The following is a 16,573-nucleotide window of genomic DNA, read 5'->3' as shown; positions in this document are numbered from 1 at the left end:
TTGCCGACTTTCTTTCCAATATTTCTCTACCTACCTTTGTTTTAGGAGTGTAGGTAAAGTTTAGGCTGGTTTGAATGTTGGCGGTCAATTTTGAGTTGTTTTGGTTTTTAATGTTATTGGAGTAAGGCCTATAAAAAGTATATTGTGTTTATGAGTTGAGAAATTTAGAGAATGTGAGAAGGTATTTTAGTAAATATCATGTTCAACCAGGCCTGTTCATCTCCGCGAGTTTACATCAAAAACAAAACACGCACGATGGCCCACCTACAGGATACTATTCGACAAGGCTTCACATACGAGCGAACATTGACTCACGCACGCGTATTCTTGTGTATGATGGAAGAAAATAAAGAAAATGGTGTACTAAATACTGTGCAGTATTTAACTGCCTAAATAATAATAAAAACACAGAATTAAGTTACACGTACTTTTTTAAGTTGCCTGACACTGAGAGGTAAATAGGTAGTTAATATTATGCATGATAATTCATGCATTTCCTCCGCCATTTTCCGCAGTTTGGCACCTCACGTCACATCATTTTACCGAAGTCAGCCCTATAGCTTCGGCGCAGTGCCGATCACTGACGTTTGTCAACAAAATGGTGCTTGACTCATGAGACAGGCTAAATTACACCATATTGTTAATGACATTGAGCATAATTTTTTTTAAATACCTTCGCGAAGTAAAACTTCTGTACGTAGTTCTTATTATTATTCTTTGGTTCAACCGTCATACGTTTCAACCAAAATTAGTTTTAAAATACTGTGATCGATCTAAATTCGTACGAAGTCGAAGATCGAAGCCACCGTGGATAGCTAGTGTATAAAATATTATAATGTATATACAGCTAGGGACTGGAATTCGTTGCCTGTTGCTGTCTTTCCCGAAAACTATAATCCGGGCATCTTCAAGGCGAGAGTGAATAGGCACTTACAGGGCAGATATGTACCATCCTAGAATGCATCCCACTTACATCAGGTGCGATTGTGAACCTGCCTTGTTATGCATTAAAAAAAAATTTTTTACTTAAAATCTACGTTTATCAAATTAAGGGATTTTTCACATGCAACTGAAATGAGTCTCGAAATGAAATATAATATTCACCGCTTTGCTTTAAAATAATTTTAAATCGCCGAATAAATCAAAGAAAAAAAATCGAACGTACAGAAATGCGAATACATCATCAGCGCCGAGCAAACACTGTTTAATTTATTTACACATTCCATCGAACCTTCGAGATTTCCCAATTTTTCCTGATTCGGACGAGGAGTGGAATAAATATTAATAATAAAGGAGGGTTCTCCAAAATTACGTTGAGGAGCCGTGTTGACGACTCCTAATTTGACGTAATTTGCATAGATTATGCTGCTCCGCTGAGTGCCAATCTTTCTAAGTGGCACCTCTCCACTCATTTTGTGTTCTTACCGTGGCCCAATAAGGTATTCATTATTTTCACTCGCTTTGAGATTTTTCCATTCAAATTTTATGACGTGTTTTCCTACGCATTTTATGAATTAACTAGCGTGGGTGAGGTAATTTTATACAATTATGTAGGTACGCTGGAGGCGGTAATAATTTATAGTAAATCAGTTGAGTAGACATAGGAATTTTACTCAATTTGGGACTCTTGACTAAAATAACTATTTTAGTCTTATAATTAACTAATTGGTCTAAATATAATCGAATAAATAAGCTAATTGGTGTATTTTAGATCATCTACAAGGTATACAATATTTATAGGCATACATAATACCTACTTTGTTAAATGCAGTTAATTTGATATTATTATTGCAAAAACAAATGCAACAACTAGAACTAATATTACCAAGGTCAGTTAAGTAAAGTGGTGCAAAGATGACTGTTGTCAAGACTGTCAGGATATTTCAACCAATTTATTTTTTGACTAAGGCCCGATTCGACCAAACTTTTATCCGAGAATAACTCTTGGTACTGGCACATTGACAGTTTCAGTATGGGAAATATGTCAAAATATCGAATAAGTGACTATTTATTCTGAGATTAATATTTACTCTTGTTTGGTCGAATCCACCCTAAACATGTAGACTGGTTATCAAAGTTATCCAATCCTCTTCACATTCTACTGTTGAAACCCAATGTATCCAGATAAACATTTCCCCTAAAAATGGGCATAAAAATCGCATAACACATCAAAACTCAAAAGGGTTGACAGGACTCGACTGGACAATGGAACAGAAAGAAATCTCGCTGATAAAATTTTAATGCATGTATAAAATGGCAATAAATTTGATTTACGCCTCCGGGCCCCCGTAAAACGGGTAATATCGAAAAATAACATGAGATAATGTTGGCTTACTGAGGGCGGGCGGATTAGCCGTGTTTGCTGGGCGGGCGGCGGCGCTGGCCGGCGACACTTCTGCCGAACGGCTTTTTTTTGGATTAATTCGTTGGTTTCATGTCTGTCCTATCATTAGGGTAATGATGGTTTTTAATTGTTTAAGTATTGCATGAAACAAGAAACGGGGACTAAAGGGTACTATAATGCAGGTTGAAGACTGCAATTAAGAAAAAGTGTAAAGTAGAAAAAAATATGGTGCATATTATTTTGTATAACTAAAACGATTTCTTATGTGTCTAAGTTGTTCCACTATGATAAAGAATATAGGTAGGATGTGAAAAAATTAAGCATGTAAAGTAACAATGAGAATGCTAGAAGACTTTTCTTAATATTGTGTCACAAAAAAGAAACTAAATTAATGGGTTTCAATTTTAAGCACGGACGCTGATCTTTTTTGCGCAGGTTACTGAATCATTTCAAAAACCCCCAATCCATTATTTTGCTAAATTAAAAGGTTGCGTACTGTAATGAATTTGGGTTTAATCGTATATAGGCCTGGCAGGCATTAGGCGACATCTCACACCCAAATGTATCTAAACATCGAACGTATCCATTTAGATTTCCCGCGAACGCTGCAACGTCGCCCGGGGCGCGAGCGACCCGGTCTTCCGCTGGATAAAACGGCATGAATCGGTTAAATCTGATTCCAGGGCTACCAAAAGCTAGTGCTACTGTGCTACTGCTTGTGTGTGTATCGGTAAAGCTAATGAGCTGCTGTCATAGTGACATTAACGTAGTAGTGTCAATGTCACATAAACGTCAGAATAGAGGGACGCGCGCGTACGGCTTTGCGCGCTTTTGTGCTAAGTGATGAATTGTATTTAAAGTGATGAAATATAATGTGCAAGTTAAGTATTCAGTGTTTTATTTTATGAGAATAGATCTACCGGCCTCTAGTATTAGGTCCCAGAGGATAGCTTACACTTTTGAAATACATTACAACTAGAAGATTAAAGGAGGAATTCAAAATATAGATATTCAAGACACCCCTAATGGAGGGTACGACTTGACGTTATCCACCATACCAGATACCTCAGCTATCGTTACAAACTATACTACGAGTATTGTTTTAAGAAGACACATCAAGCACACTGTAAAATAAATTCATCTTGTTAAATTATTTCATCGATGTCTGTTGACTCTCGACAATCTCCCACATCGTCAGCCCTGATCCAAGCCCAGTGGAACAATAAAAGCACCTGGGCAGGTCTTATCGATATGCTATGTCGCCGCGTCGCCCGCGGCCGGCACCCACGGTCCGCATTGTCGATGAACGCCATTTTTATTTCGCATGGCCTAGATCGCTCCACGTTGTGATTAGATCGAGCTGTAAATCGACGGGTATGGGAAAGTATAGCGGTGAATCTTCTAGAATGATAGCGGTATAACAAAGAGTAACTACGTGAAAGATTCTGGGGCTCGTGTAAAGAAATGACGCGTGCCAAATACCTACTCGTTCTAAAATTGAAACAAAAGTAAAAACCACGATAAAAAATTGAACTTAAAATTCGAAAAAAAAAATGAAACATAGATTCAAATAAATTCAATTCTTATGAAAGTCAAAAGCGATGTGAAACAGATAGATCACCATCAGTGTTGATTCATCACAATCAAGCATGTCATAGTCATTTATTGCATAATGTTCCACATATTCCAATAACAAATCACAAAAGATAGGTCGGTATCACGAAACGACGCACAAGTGTCATTCTGCTCACGAATCTACTAGAAGCCAATTATTGCCTTGAATATACATAATATGCTTGCATGAGTTTCAATCGAGTTTTGAATGCCGTATCATGATTGGGTGTTGTGATTGATAAATAATTAATTGATACAGCTAAAATGTGTTTTAAACTATCTTCTGTCTCTCAGATATTGATGCTTATAATACCTTCATAGCGTTATCTACCTACAGATTCATCAACCAATTAAACATATTCGCAACAAAACTTATTCAATCCTCATTTCCAACCAGCAAAAACGAACGCAAAACACGACGCCTAATAAAGTATAATCACTCATGCATTCATTGCGCTCAAACAAAATTTCAAATTCAAAATACACTCACTGACGCAGGCGTCTGGCCACAGGTTTTTAATACTGCAAAATAGGATGGCCGTGTGTTGTACGTACAATGTATGGAGTTGGTGCACGCCAAAAAGGGAATCATAAGCCCGACGCCTGCTAGATGCGAATCAAAGCTCGACATAATGAGGAGCCTCCATTCACTGAAAATCGCGGACTTTGAGTACCTGGATGAGGCATATTTGAGGTTTTATACCTACTGCTTATGTTTAACACCTAGTTTTCAAAATGACCTGCTTTTGAAGTTTGAGTGTTTGTTTTATTTTACTGAATTGCAAAATGCCAGGTCTGCTGTGGGTTCCAAAAACATGCAGTTTCATTTATTAAAACTCACGAAATCATTAAATGTGTTATGAACACTATGAACAGTTCCCTTTTTCGTCCCAATGAGATGCTGCTTTCATCTCATGGGGACGCAAAAGGGAACCGTGAAACAAAACACCGAAAAAATCTCCAAAATGATATCCTAAATACAACAAGACGTGAATCATGCTTATAAGCTAAATTTTGTTTGATAGAAAGCACAAACAATAATTTGTGGCACTGCTTTAGAATGCGTACTTAATCCCTTACTTTTTATCAGGTTGCTCTATCATACTTTTTATCGAGTTGTTTGTGCACTAGACTGATGCAGTGGTCTCCGATATTAATTATCTTTTCTTGTTTATATACAAATTCTGGCTGAAACAGACCAATTTTGTCAAAATCCATGTCACATCCAGCGTCACAGAATCCGCCCGCCTTGTTTGAGGAGGGCGCTTGACCGCGGGGAGGGCGCGCAATCAGCTAACCGGATCAGTTCGCAAACACAATTGATAGCGTCACCGACGCACCTACAAAAGTGCAGGTAGTGCTTATTAACTTAGTGCGGACAAAGGCCGTGATGAAGGATCGCGTTGGCCATTCAAACGGACTCGTGGCGAGGATTTTTAATTTATTTAGATGATTATTTTTAGCAATTTGTAGTTAGTATAATCAGATCATCTTTTGTATTGTGAATTTATTCATATACACTTAAAGTCCTTGGTTGCCGAACCATCCAAAGCCTACAAAGATTAAATGATAAAACATTTTAAATTAACTACTATTTTCCCTTAGATTTCTCTGAAATTATAGTAAACTCTTTTTCTAGAGCTTTTGTTTTCGAAAGTAATCTCGCGTACTTTCAAAATCAAAGGGACGGGCAGATATCGATGGCTCCTACGTATAAGGGCGAAACTGCCGCTTACGCCTTTTTCCAATTATTTAAGCAATGATTACACTTTGCTCTAATCTATAACATCAGTAAGAAAAAAAAATTTTTTTTCCATTAGATACAAAATAAAATTTTAGGCAAATAGGCGTATGTGCAAAACTACGCCACGTATAAAGCCCAATCATACGATTCGTCAATCTATACGAGTAGTTGCTTACATAAACATATATTTTTTATAATCCAAATCTTAAATAAAGCCATGAAAATATTTAGCAAATTGTTTTATTTATAAATTATGACACATTATATAGTTATTTAATTTTTAGCGTTAAGAGTCGCATCTCAAACTAATTTGAAAATTATAATATTGCATTTCAATGATAACTACTTAGTTTTACAGGCCAGTTTACGAGATTCAGATTAGATAAGTAATTCGGATTCGGTAAAAATTACAGGTAACAAAGTAAAGCAAAGTTATCTTTGTAGTAAGGAACCTACTAACTTACCGCGTACCTAAATACTTTCATTTTTGACAATGTTTTACTTAATAACTACTACTGTCCCAAAATTCAAAGACAAGCCGGCGTCGTTGGATGGACATGGTCATGACTACTTTAGGAATTTTTCTACTTATTTTTTCTAAAGTAGTCATGAGTACGTCCACCCAGCCATGATTTGTTTGTATTTCAGGCCACCAACAAATGAGGAAAAAGGGGAGCTTTTAAGCTTAGCATATTTCGTTCTACAGCTTTTTTAAAATGTTAACATAATTTGATGATGACATAATGATGACTAGCATCGCACAAGTCTTTAAAAAGCTTAGAACTTTCGAACAGTCATGACTGTCAGTAGATTTTTTGTAATGACTGTAGTCATAAGCTATTAAGAAACATTTGCTGATCAATTTTCTGTTTAATAGGCAAATAATGTGTTAGCAAATTATGAGTGTATAGCTTTATTAATCTAAGACTGTTATTGCTATAGAGACGTCTACCGAAGACCGACACGTGCGGTGCATGTGTAATGTTTTTGTATAAACAATTATTATTTTGTTTCTTAGAATCAGAAACTATAAGATCACTAGTATTAATATTGTGATCGTCGTTTTTCCACGGGTAATGTTTTTCCACGGGTTTGTAATAAAAATCATGTATAATTTTTCAGATTTGTCATTTATATCTGCATCTCTACTTACATATTTACAATTTGATTATACATTGCCATTTAACAGTAATCTTTGAATGTACATCCCAGCTGATCAATAAATATCATTTACATTATTTACAATATTATTCAGTATCGTAAGATAAAAACTAGTTTAATAGTAATCAGTCATCTGTGAAGAAAATTGATCTTTACAATTATGTAATTCCAAATCTTCGAAATCACTTGCTCGATAAAACATCTATACAAAATCTTTATATCGACAAGCTTGAACACATTTGCAATAAAATAACAATAATCTATTAACATTTACAATAATTACGACATTCGTAAGATAAACTACATCAGCTAAGTTAACCTAAATATTATCTCTATTAATAAATATCTGTTATAAATCAATGTAATTTTTATATAACTATACTATTTACAAGCTCATGGTTTTATCACATTTCAACAACACCGTACCGATACGGTAGAAGAATTTATTTCACACTAACACTAGAAAGTTTGAATGTCAATATGGTCGCCACACAGTTTTTTGCCCTGATATCGCACCATTATTAATTTTAGTTGACGTTGGACTAGTTGAAAGGACTCGAGTGGTTCTCGTAGAAGGAGCTTTCAGTTCATTCTTTATCCGCGGCCGGTCTGAGACCGTCGAATCAGCAGCCTGCACTCGCTTCATCTCTTGTAATTCCACATTAGCTGGTCTCGTGGGATGGAACGCAGACTTCACAACCTCGATGGGCTCCTCATCAGACTCATCAGAAATCGTCGCTTCGTGCATCGAATTGACTTCTGATTTCGAATCGGCTTTTGATCGGTCTGGACTCGCGTTCGCCATGCTACGTGGACTGCTCTGCCTACTGCTAGTCGGCGACAAATGAGCGCTCGATGTGTCCATTGAAGATACGTTGCTTTGCAAATGCCTCAAAGCTTCGTACGGGTTTACGCCGTTCTTGAGTGATAGTTCAGGCGGTATCCCTTTGAGTGCCAACTCAGCTGGATGCGGTGGGAATGGCAATAATCCATTCGTAGGCAGGAATGCGCCTGGTGGAGGTATTAACCCACCAGGAGGAATATTCGCCATCGCTGGTGGGAATGGGAATAGCTCCGCTCCAGGCAGCACCGGCGGCGTCGCTAGCGGTGGCGCTCCTGTTGACAAAAGAAAAAGAAAAATAAGTATTGATTGAATATTTAATGCCCATCTTAGTATGTACAAGCCAACATCACCAACATGACGTAATATGAGAGACGAGTCCTCTGGGACACTGCAAAACGCAAGGGCACTCTGCTGATTCCCCGAACAGTGAGGGTGCATAATCGTACTAAGGATAATATACAATCTGTAGGCGTTTAAAGGCGGCTTCACGAAAGGGATGTTTTTTTAGTGCACATTGGGAGGGCGAGGGTGCAATATTTATTTATCTGAACACGGTTCTTTGCTAGGAGACGAGACGAGGTAATTCGGTTCGGCGTGTCTCTGTTTTGTTGCCGGGTGTGTGTCAGTGCATTAGCTATGCGAGGCACGCGTGGAGGTGCTCCATCGGACACGTGTGTATTCCACAAAGCCGGCTCCATCGCGATAAGGAAGCGGGACTATCTCCCCGGCGCGGACAAAGAGGGCTCGTAACGTGAAATTTTCATTAGCAACAGTGTTGAAAAGTTCTTGCTGTGCCAGCTTTGATTCTCGATAGCGTGTAAGAGAAGCTGACGTATAAAAAGGACACGATGAAGGCGCAGATTGGGCCACAAAGAGCTCGGAGGTGGTGCTACCCTCGTTCCTCTTTTGCACTTTTTCTGTTTGCAGCAGTGGCAGTGCGCAGACCACTTTAAAAGGCAGCGAGGGTGGGAGGGGACGTAACTAGGGGGTAATTTGGTGAGGGGGCCAATATCGGCGTCGCGCCTGATTGAGGTGATCCCTGACCTTTGAATTTGATTCTGCATTCGCTTTGATAATTTTTAATGATTAATTAGCGGATGCATTTGCATTTACATATCGGATGCATTGTGAAATTTTACCTTTAGTTTTACAATTAGAGAGACATTAAAAGATTTTTTACAACATGCATGGGCATGAACTCAACTAGAACGTCAATGAAACTTATTTGAAAAACAAGTCCAAAGGCTCTTAGCGTATATTGTTAGATTCAGAAAGTTTGAAATAATTGCGAGCATAAATTAAAGCGGCGTGCGTATCCTTGACGAGTGGCACAGGTTTAATAAAAGTCGGTAGGTGTTTGAGCACACGCTCCTCGCGTTTCAGAGGCGGAAACAAAAAGTAGCCGGCGCGTGGTCGCCTGCATTGGAATAAAATTGACTCCACACTCTCTCGAACGAAGGCAGCCTTTTTACTTGTGTTCGCCCCCCGGACTTCAGCGGGTGGTTATGCCTCGGTCGGACGGTGTTGTTTTGCAGCGCTCAAGAGATGTTCCTTTTATTGCACCCGCTTTGCGTTGTTCGGCCTTGGGGTGTTTCAGGCGCAAGCAACATGTTTTCGAGTGTTTGCCGAATCGGGAATTTTTAAATTAACAAATACCGAATTTGTACGCTGATTGCAAACGGATTTAGAACAACGGAAATGTACAAGTTTTTTAGTATCTTAGGGACTTATGTTTGAACTGCAATCGCGGAACTATCGGATGGAAAATAAAATGCGAATACAGATCTACTCTCAAAAGCTAAATTGGTCGGAATGTACTATTTTTGAAAGCGTCTATTTTTCAATATTAAACTGCAAATTGCTATCAATCCCCAAGAGTATTTATTGTTTGCATTTTCACTATACTCTCTCTACTATTAAAAGTAGATTGAAGAAGGAATAATAGATACCTAGATGATTGGAGTAAACTAAGTTCACAACCTGTCAAATTTACGTTAACATAGAAGCCTGACATGATATAATATTAGACTAATGGCTAAACTTATTATCCGAAGCATGGCATATTTCCTTAATTTTCAATCAGGAAATTAGAGCCAGCGAAGTCTTAACCAAACTAGAAACAACACGCAAAGTGATTCAATTTGATTGTATCATCTAAGAATCGAACTCAGGACCATTGGATCGAAATGTCTAGTTCGTAACTAAAACGGAGGCAATACCAAATTAAAAGGAATATCGACAATACCTTTAACTAGAGCAGCAGTGGAGTCCCTCATCTGTGGCGGCCTGAAGTAATCCGCCCAGGCGTAGTTCAGGTAAGCAGCGTCTAGCCATCCAGGGTTTAGCAGGAACGGACTGAAGGCACCAGGATGTCCGTAGCCGTAATCTGTAACAATGAAACGATATTTAGTCATCTTGATCAAATAAGAATGAATATCTTCTGAATCTTCCAAAAAGGAGTAATACCTATCCCATAGAACTTTAAATAAAGTGAACCTGCTTTGGAGCTAAAGAAGTTCAAATATCGTATGTTTATTTTAATATCTTTTCATTAATTGGATGCGGGCGGCGCAGGACCGGTCTTTGTGGAAATCTGTGGACGTCTTTCGTTTGAAACGAACGAACGAAATGAATAATTTTATATGTACGAAAAAAAAAACGCAAACAATCCATAATGTGGATCATTCACTCATATGCGGATTAGAGTAAAGCCAAAGAAAAACCAGCGAATAAATCGGAAAGGGACGTAAAATGTGGGAAAATCGTTCGCAATAAGGAGTGATTGACGAAGCGAGGTCACCGAGTCTTCAGGCACGTCCGCAAGCACTAAAGTCACAAAGGCGACCCATAAAGGCGGCGACACACGGGCCGGCACTGTTTGCCGCGACTATAACAGAGGGTCTGTATACAAAACGAGCCGGTTTACTACTGCAGTTAGCCGGCTCCTCTGTACCATACGATTTTACGATCCTCCACCGTCACGTTGCCTTTCGCCTTTCAGCCGGCGAAACGATTTTTTATTTGTTTAATCGATAGCTACTGAAGACGCCATCGCCGTCTATTTTGGGTTTACGGCATTCCTTAATTCAATCGAGCCATCTTAATCGATCAGGGGTATCGACTTTTTATTACGGGATTAAAATGTTTATGAGCACTTCGCGTACTTTGTTTTCGCCCTGTAAACATTTAGTTTAGCGACTTAGATAATGTTGCAAGCGTCTTTTAAGTAGGCTCGTTTTAGATCTAAAACGGGCGTCTGTCTTTTGTTTTGCTATTTTTATTGCCCAGTAGAGATGTTTATAAAACAATTGACGAGCGTAAACACAACCCGTTTGGGGAGATTAGCGCGTTCCGTGAGCGTTACCCCAAATCGCGGGTATTTTAAATTAAGAACGTGATGGATGGCCCGTCGCGCTGTCATGCGGCAATCCCGTGAAGAACGTTCCGACATCATGGAACAATAATAAGTTAAATGTGGAACTCGGAAATGGCCCGCTCCATTTGTTAATGCCAGTATTCAATTAAATTCAGTTCCCCGACCCTCTGCATATGCGGGGCTCTGAATATTAACGGGGTAGCGAGCATGTCTAATGTTGAGATGTGGAACATGATATTTTTGTTAAGCACATTAATAAATGAGTATCCTTTTCCTGATTGAAGTAACTGTAAGTACATATCCATTATTTTTAGAACCATTAAGTATTTTTGGAATGTTGGAATGCAACTTTTAATGTTTCCAAGATCTATTCGTCGCGGCTGTAGCGTGGCGACCTAAATACATTAATGTGTTAATGTGGCTCAAATCAAAAGTCGTTCTGACCAATTCGGCACCGCTGAGACAATAAACGTATGAATTATACGACTTATAAGTGTCAAAACGGGCGTTAAATAACTCTGATGGGATGCGAGCGTGTTGTCTCGTAAATTATTGTCGAGATGTGAGCGCGTTAAATAAATGGAATCAGAATTATGAGTCGTACGGCGGACGCGATGCCGCGATGGCGGCGTCCCATATAAAACCCGCATTCGTAATAGCGGTAACAACGTAGATCAAGGCGGATTAATTTAAACGTTCATGAAATATTTTGATTCGCTGAAAAATTAGTAAACAAACTATTTAAATTTTTTAAATAAATCGGTATGAGCGTGTTAGGTAAAGTAGGTATGAAGATGCATTTATGAAAAATTTTAATGTGTGTTATAGATTATTAGCAGTGGTAAAATTATTGTTTTTTTGATTTGAAGTATATTGTTCTTCTGTTTTAAATATACCTAAAGCTGTTTAAGATTGTAACTACCTATGCGATTAGTAATTGACAGTATTCATTATTTATTTAAAAACCTCTAAATTATTTCTACTTTAATATTATGCTATGTGAACATGACTTTCAATATCAAAACCTAGGGTCGTTTTAATACCATGGCGTGGGGTAACGAGGGATGTGGTATAACAGCTAACTGGGACATAAAATCCATATTTTAGAGGCGGGCAGATCAAACAGAATTTACGACGGTCGGACTGTTTACATCTGGCGCGGTACGAAACTTGGTAACCGCTGGAACTGCAAGTGCTGGTTATTGTTACGCTTGCATTTGCGAATGCTGATTAAAATCTTGAAGTAACGCTAGGGCTGTTGGTGTTTTGTATACATAAATAATATATCTAATAAGCTGCAATGTTTTGGAAATTGTTGTGTATACCTGTAATTGGCAAACATATTTAAACTAAAACCCCAATATGTGTTGTATACTGTGAATGTCTTAAATGTGTATTGCTGTTGGTGTACCTTTATCAATAAATAAATAAATAAATATTATAAGATCCGTTAATTTAGTAATGTAACATTCTTGAAAGATTAAATTGTTAGAACGGTTTCTTACATCTTAACTGTTTTGAACCCAGTTTAGGGACGGGACAAAACGGTCAGCAAATTTAAGTTCAATTAGATTTTTTTATTCCTGAAAAATTAAATTGTTTGAACGGTTTTCTGAATCTTATCTGTCTTTAACCCAAATTAGGGACGGGGCAAAGTGATCATGAAATGAGAACTTTAAATAATTTAGTGTTGCCTAGACCTAGAGAACCTAGTGTTTTTTTGGATGAAGTAGTAGCATGTATTTTGTGGTAGTAGTAATTAAACTCTTGCTTATTTCTTTATTTGATGCGTCATTAAGTTTTTTCCTTATTTTGAACACAACATGGCTGCGCTGCGCTACAAAATAGAAGAGTAAAAACATAGAATAAAGACTAATCTAATCATAGACAATATTTTTTTAACTATTTTTAATTTTTATGTTCTGTATTGAACATAAGGTATAATGACCAAACTGTGAACATTAGATAAATACTATATTTGATTAAATTATCCTACTGACTTAGATTATGAACTGTTAATATCAAGAAATCGAAACATCTTTTCAGTTTCATGAACTTTGTAGCTTTGAAACCAATTGTTGAAATGCTTGTTTTTACCCACCATTCCCTTAATGCCCTTGAATTTTACATCCCTTTACTCCTATCACTTTTCTTTTTAATTACGACGTCTGGTTGTTCTACAATAATTAGCCTTTACGCGGTCATTAAGTCGGTCCATTGATCACTTTATTTACCCGGCGCCTTTGATGTCGAGGATGTTAGTTTTCCGCACTGTCTTTTTATTATTTGGCCGAAGTTTGGTGCGTTGTTTATACAGACGGTCTAGGTTAATGTTGCTGCGTCCGAAATAGATTTGTGGTGTCAAATTATGAAAACGGTTACCAATTGGTTAACGGTTTGATTGAGTCTGATGTATTTTTCATTGGAGTTAATTGTACGATTTAAGCATTTACATTTTGATTAAAACATTACAGGGTTGTCCTTGCTCATGCATTTTATAAATTGAAATGATTAAACTAAGGCTGAGTTGCATCTCCTGAACTTTAACCGTAACTTAATTTTAACCGGTGTTTTTAAATGGAGTTTTACTGACTTTGTACTTCTGTTGTAGTTAAAGTAAGAAATGCAACCCGGCGTAAGTTTGTCAGCCTCTTAGAGTGGTATAGAGTTTGACACAGTAATATTAGGCGCTAAAGGTAGTTCATTACGTATGACATATGACATGTCAGACTCATTATGGTGGCGTAGAGTCTGACACAGTAATGTTAGACGCCTATGGTAGCACTTTTGACGTCTGACAACAGGCTTGTACTTTAGTTGTTAGGATTGACCCAATAGGTATTATATCATTTAACACAATATTGATAGAAGAAGAATAAAGTGGTAACACACAAGAATAAAAATTAGACTGAGTTGATATGCCAGAATCTAGCCTAGTCTAAGAAGTAAAGAAAAACAATGGAGACAGAGTTAATAGCAACAGTTTACGATATGATTGGCAGCTAATTTACAAGCACGTGTTTAACATCAACCGAACGATACAAAACTCAGAAGCTCCTTAAATTTAAAACCGTGTAAAAGTCAGCATCCATTTATAAAGGCCAAGTCACAACAACTCTCTTAATGTAACTCTCCTGAAGACAATCGGAGTTATTTTGGGAGAGCAGTCGATGATTCCTCGTTAACTGTAGTGATGCCACGAACACAATACTTTTACGAATTCGAATATCTAAATAATACTTCTAATACTAATTAACTGTAATCTATTATAATTTTATAAACCATTGTGTGATAAAGATATTGTTGATACTGCACACCAGTTTTGTACAATTTTAGAACCGAATGGTTTCTAATCTTATTTGAGAACTAACCCACCAACTTTACCTCACCATCACTATCAATATTTTTTGATTAGTGTGTTTTTTTTTTGAAAATTGGAAAGTATTTGGAAACTTTATTTTTGATTTCTGTCGCAGTTAAGCTTCAGTGTATGTTCAATCTAGTATAACTTAGGGTAAAGTTTTACGCTCGCTTTTCTTTTTTTAAAGCAAATATTATGCAGGTACCGTGATAGTGAGTACGAATATTTGTGTTCGTCACAACACTAGTCTACGATGATTCCTCAAGTAGTTGAGCATTAAGCGGAGTAGCAATTAACGTCTGCGTGATTGAATGTTTCTCACGACGTACTGGCCCGTACAGATGTTAATTTCGGACTGACGGATTTACGAAATTGCCTGGGATGTGTTTTGTTTGGTGTTCTTTTGTTTTGTTTATTCACATCTGCGTACAGCAGTGCGCTGTATAAAACTTGTTCTTATTTTATTGTACTGTTGGATTGAAATAAAATTTTAACGATCAGTGCGGTACGGAGCTGTGTGATTTCGTGGTTGAAATTCGAAAACTAAAAATAAATTATTAACGAAAATGAGAGAACTGATTAATAACGATGCATGTAAAAATGTTATGTTAAAAATTACATATTAAATACGAAAAGTGAAGAAGAAAAATTTAACAATTATATCAATGTCGCTACGAAATTCCGTAGTACAAAAAATGTTGAGTCTTTAAATAAATATTCATTCAACCGACATATTTTTTAGACGTTACCGACGATTAGGCTTGTCATGACGTCTTTAGCCATGATTTATCAGTTTTTAAGAGCTTGCGGATTTAGAATAAGATCGTTTAGAGTGCGGTGGAGTGTCGTGGCGCCGCAGAATCGACGCCTAACCCGCAGGCTGGCGGCGCGCCAAGCTGCGCGCACGCATCTTTATGAAAAAATCGCATTTCTGTTTCAAAATTGTGCTTGGATTATTGGATATTCCTCTCTAATTCTATTTCTTTATTTCTGTAAGGTGAATTGATAGTTTTGGGACTTTTGTTTAGTAGAACTCGTATTTTACATTTATTTTCTTTCTTATTTCAATTAACGTTATGAATTTTTGTCAAACGTCGATGTTTTATTAGTTAAGATTTTTACTCTGTAAATTACAATTAATTGCTTTAATATTGATTATTTAATAAAAAGTTAATAAAAGTTACAAAAGTGGACCTGCTAATGGAATTAATAATATAACTTAGGCAAGCAATTTAAATTTCAATAATGTAAGTTTTCAGTTAAATATTTTTAGAACCAAATAAAATTAAATAGAAAAATAATTAACTTACTTTGTTTGGTTCTGGGTTCTCTGGGTCCATCAACGGTAACTTTGATGGCTTTGATGTACGTGGCGACTTGGCTGGGGAATGTGCTGATGGTGATCGTCAGCGAAAAAGACTTTCCGCGACCACTGCGACCGACGAACCTCAAGTCATTGAACTTGGCCACTTGGTTCTTCATCACAGCAGTGCAATTCCTCAGCTCCGCCATCACATTCTCGTCATTCCCTGCCTTGATTGTCACTAATGTGCCGTCCTGCACATCATCCAGAGCCACCACTTTGAAAGCCACTGGCAGGGACTTGTTCGAGCGCCAGTGTCCAGGCAGCGCAGAGCACAGCACCGCCGGCGACCCAGTCTGCACCAGCTCGCCGTGGCTCTGCCTGTAGTACTCGTGGATGTGGGAATACACGTCAGCCATACTGGGGGCCGGGGGGCTCGCGTGCGGAAGGTGCATCGACTCCAGGCTACCCTCAATGAACACCGCACCGACTCTCGACACGCCACAGAAGTCCCACGTCACGCCACTGTTGTCCAAACACACCGGCAAAAGTTTCAAACACGCGATCAAATTTCGAACTCACGCGCGAAGACTCGGAAAGTTGTGCAAAGTACGAGCGCGAGACGTCGTGTGAGCCGCCAGCGAGCGTCTACGCTCTACACCACTTGTTGGGCGCGGACGGCAAGACGCCGGGCGGGGATTGGGAAAAATAAACGGGCGGCCGTGGGACTCGTCGAGACCGCAAGCCGAAGACTCACGACGCGCAACGAAGTCGCGGCGAAGGGACGCGTGCTCGCGAGGACTCGGTTTCGACTGATGACTGTGAT

At 38.2% G+C, this 16,573-nt stretch overlaps 1 protein-coding gene across 1 annotated transcript; it reads right to left on the bottom strand.

Moving 5' to 3' along the window:
* Positions 1 to 6,855: 6,855 nt before the first annotated feature.
* run (segmentation protein runt) lies at positions 6,856 to 16,306 on the bottom strand. Its single transcript, XM_028314016.1, has 3 exons — positions 15,755 to 16,306; positions 9,953 to 10,093; positions 6,856 to 7,979 (listed from the first exon to the last, which is right to left on the bottom strand). Exons 1-3 carry the CDS (start codon positions 16,200 to 16,202, stop codon positions 7,339 to 7,341), a joined length of 1,230 nt encoding a protein of 409 aa, XP_028169817.1. The 5' UTR covers positions 16,203 to 16,306; the 3' UTR covers positions 6,856 to 7,338.
* Between the last annotated feature and the right edge of the window lie 267 nt (positions 16,307 to 16,573).

This window comes from Ostrinia furnacalis, unplaced genomic scaffold (assembly GCF_004193835.3).
Source record: "Ostrinia furnacalis isolate ACB-3 unplaced genomic scaffold, ASM419383v2 OfSCF4490, whole genome shotgun sequence".
Lineage (NCBI taxonomy): Eukaryota > Metazoa > Arthropoda > Insecta > Lepidoptera > Crambidae > Ostrinia > Ostrinia furnacalis.
The sequence above is the reverse complement of the archived record's forward strand: the minus strand, read 5'-3'. Positions and strand labels throughout refer to the sequence as shown.

Excerpts from the sequence above, each read along its gene's own strand:
- run (XM_028314016.1), bottom strand. The coding sequence starts at position 16,202 with ATGCACCTTCCGCACGCGAGCCCCCCGGCCCCCAGTATGGCTGACGTG. Across the intron at positions 10,094-15,754 it reads AGAACCCAGAACCAAACAAA|ATTACGGCTACGGACATCCT; the intron begins GTAAGTTAATTA and ends TCATTGTTACAG. Across the intron at positions 7,980-9,952 it reads CACTGCTGCTCTAGTTAAAG|GAGCGCCACCGCTAGCGACG; the intron begins GTATTGTCGATA and ends TTTTGTCAACAG.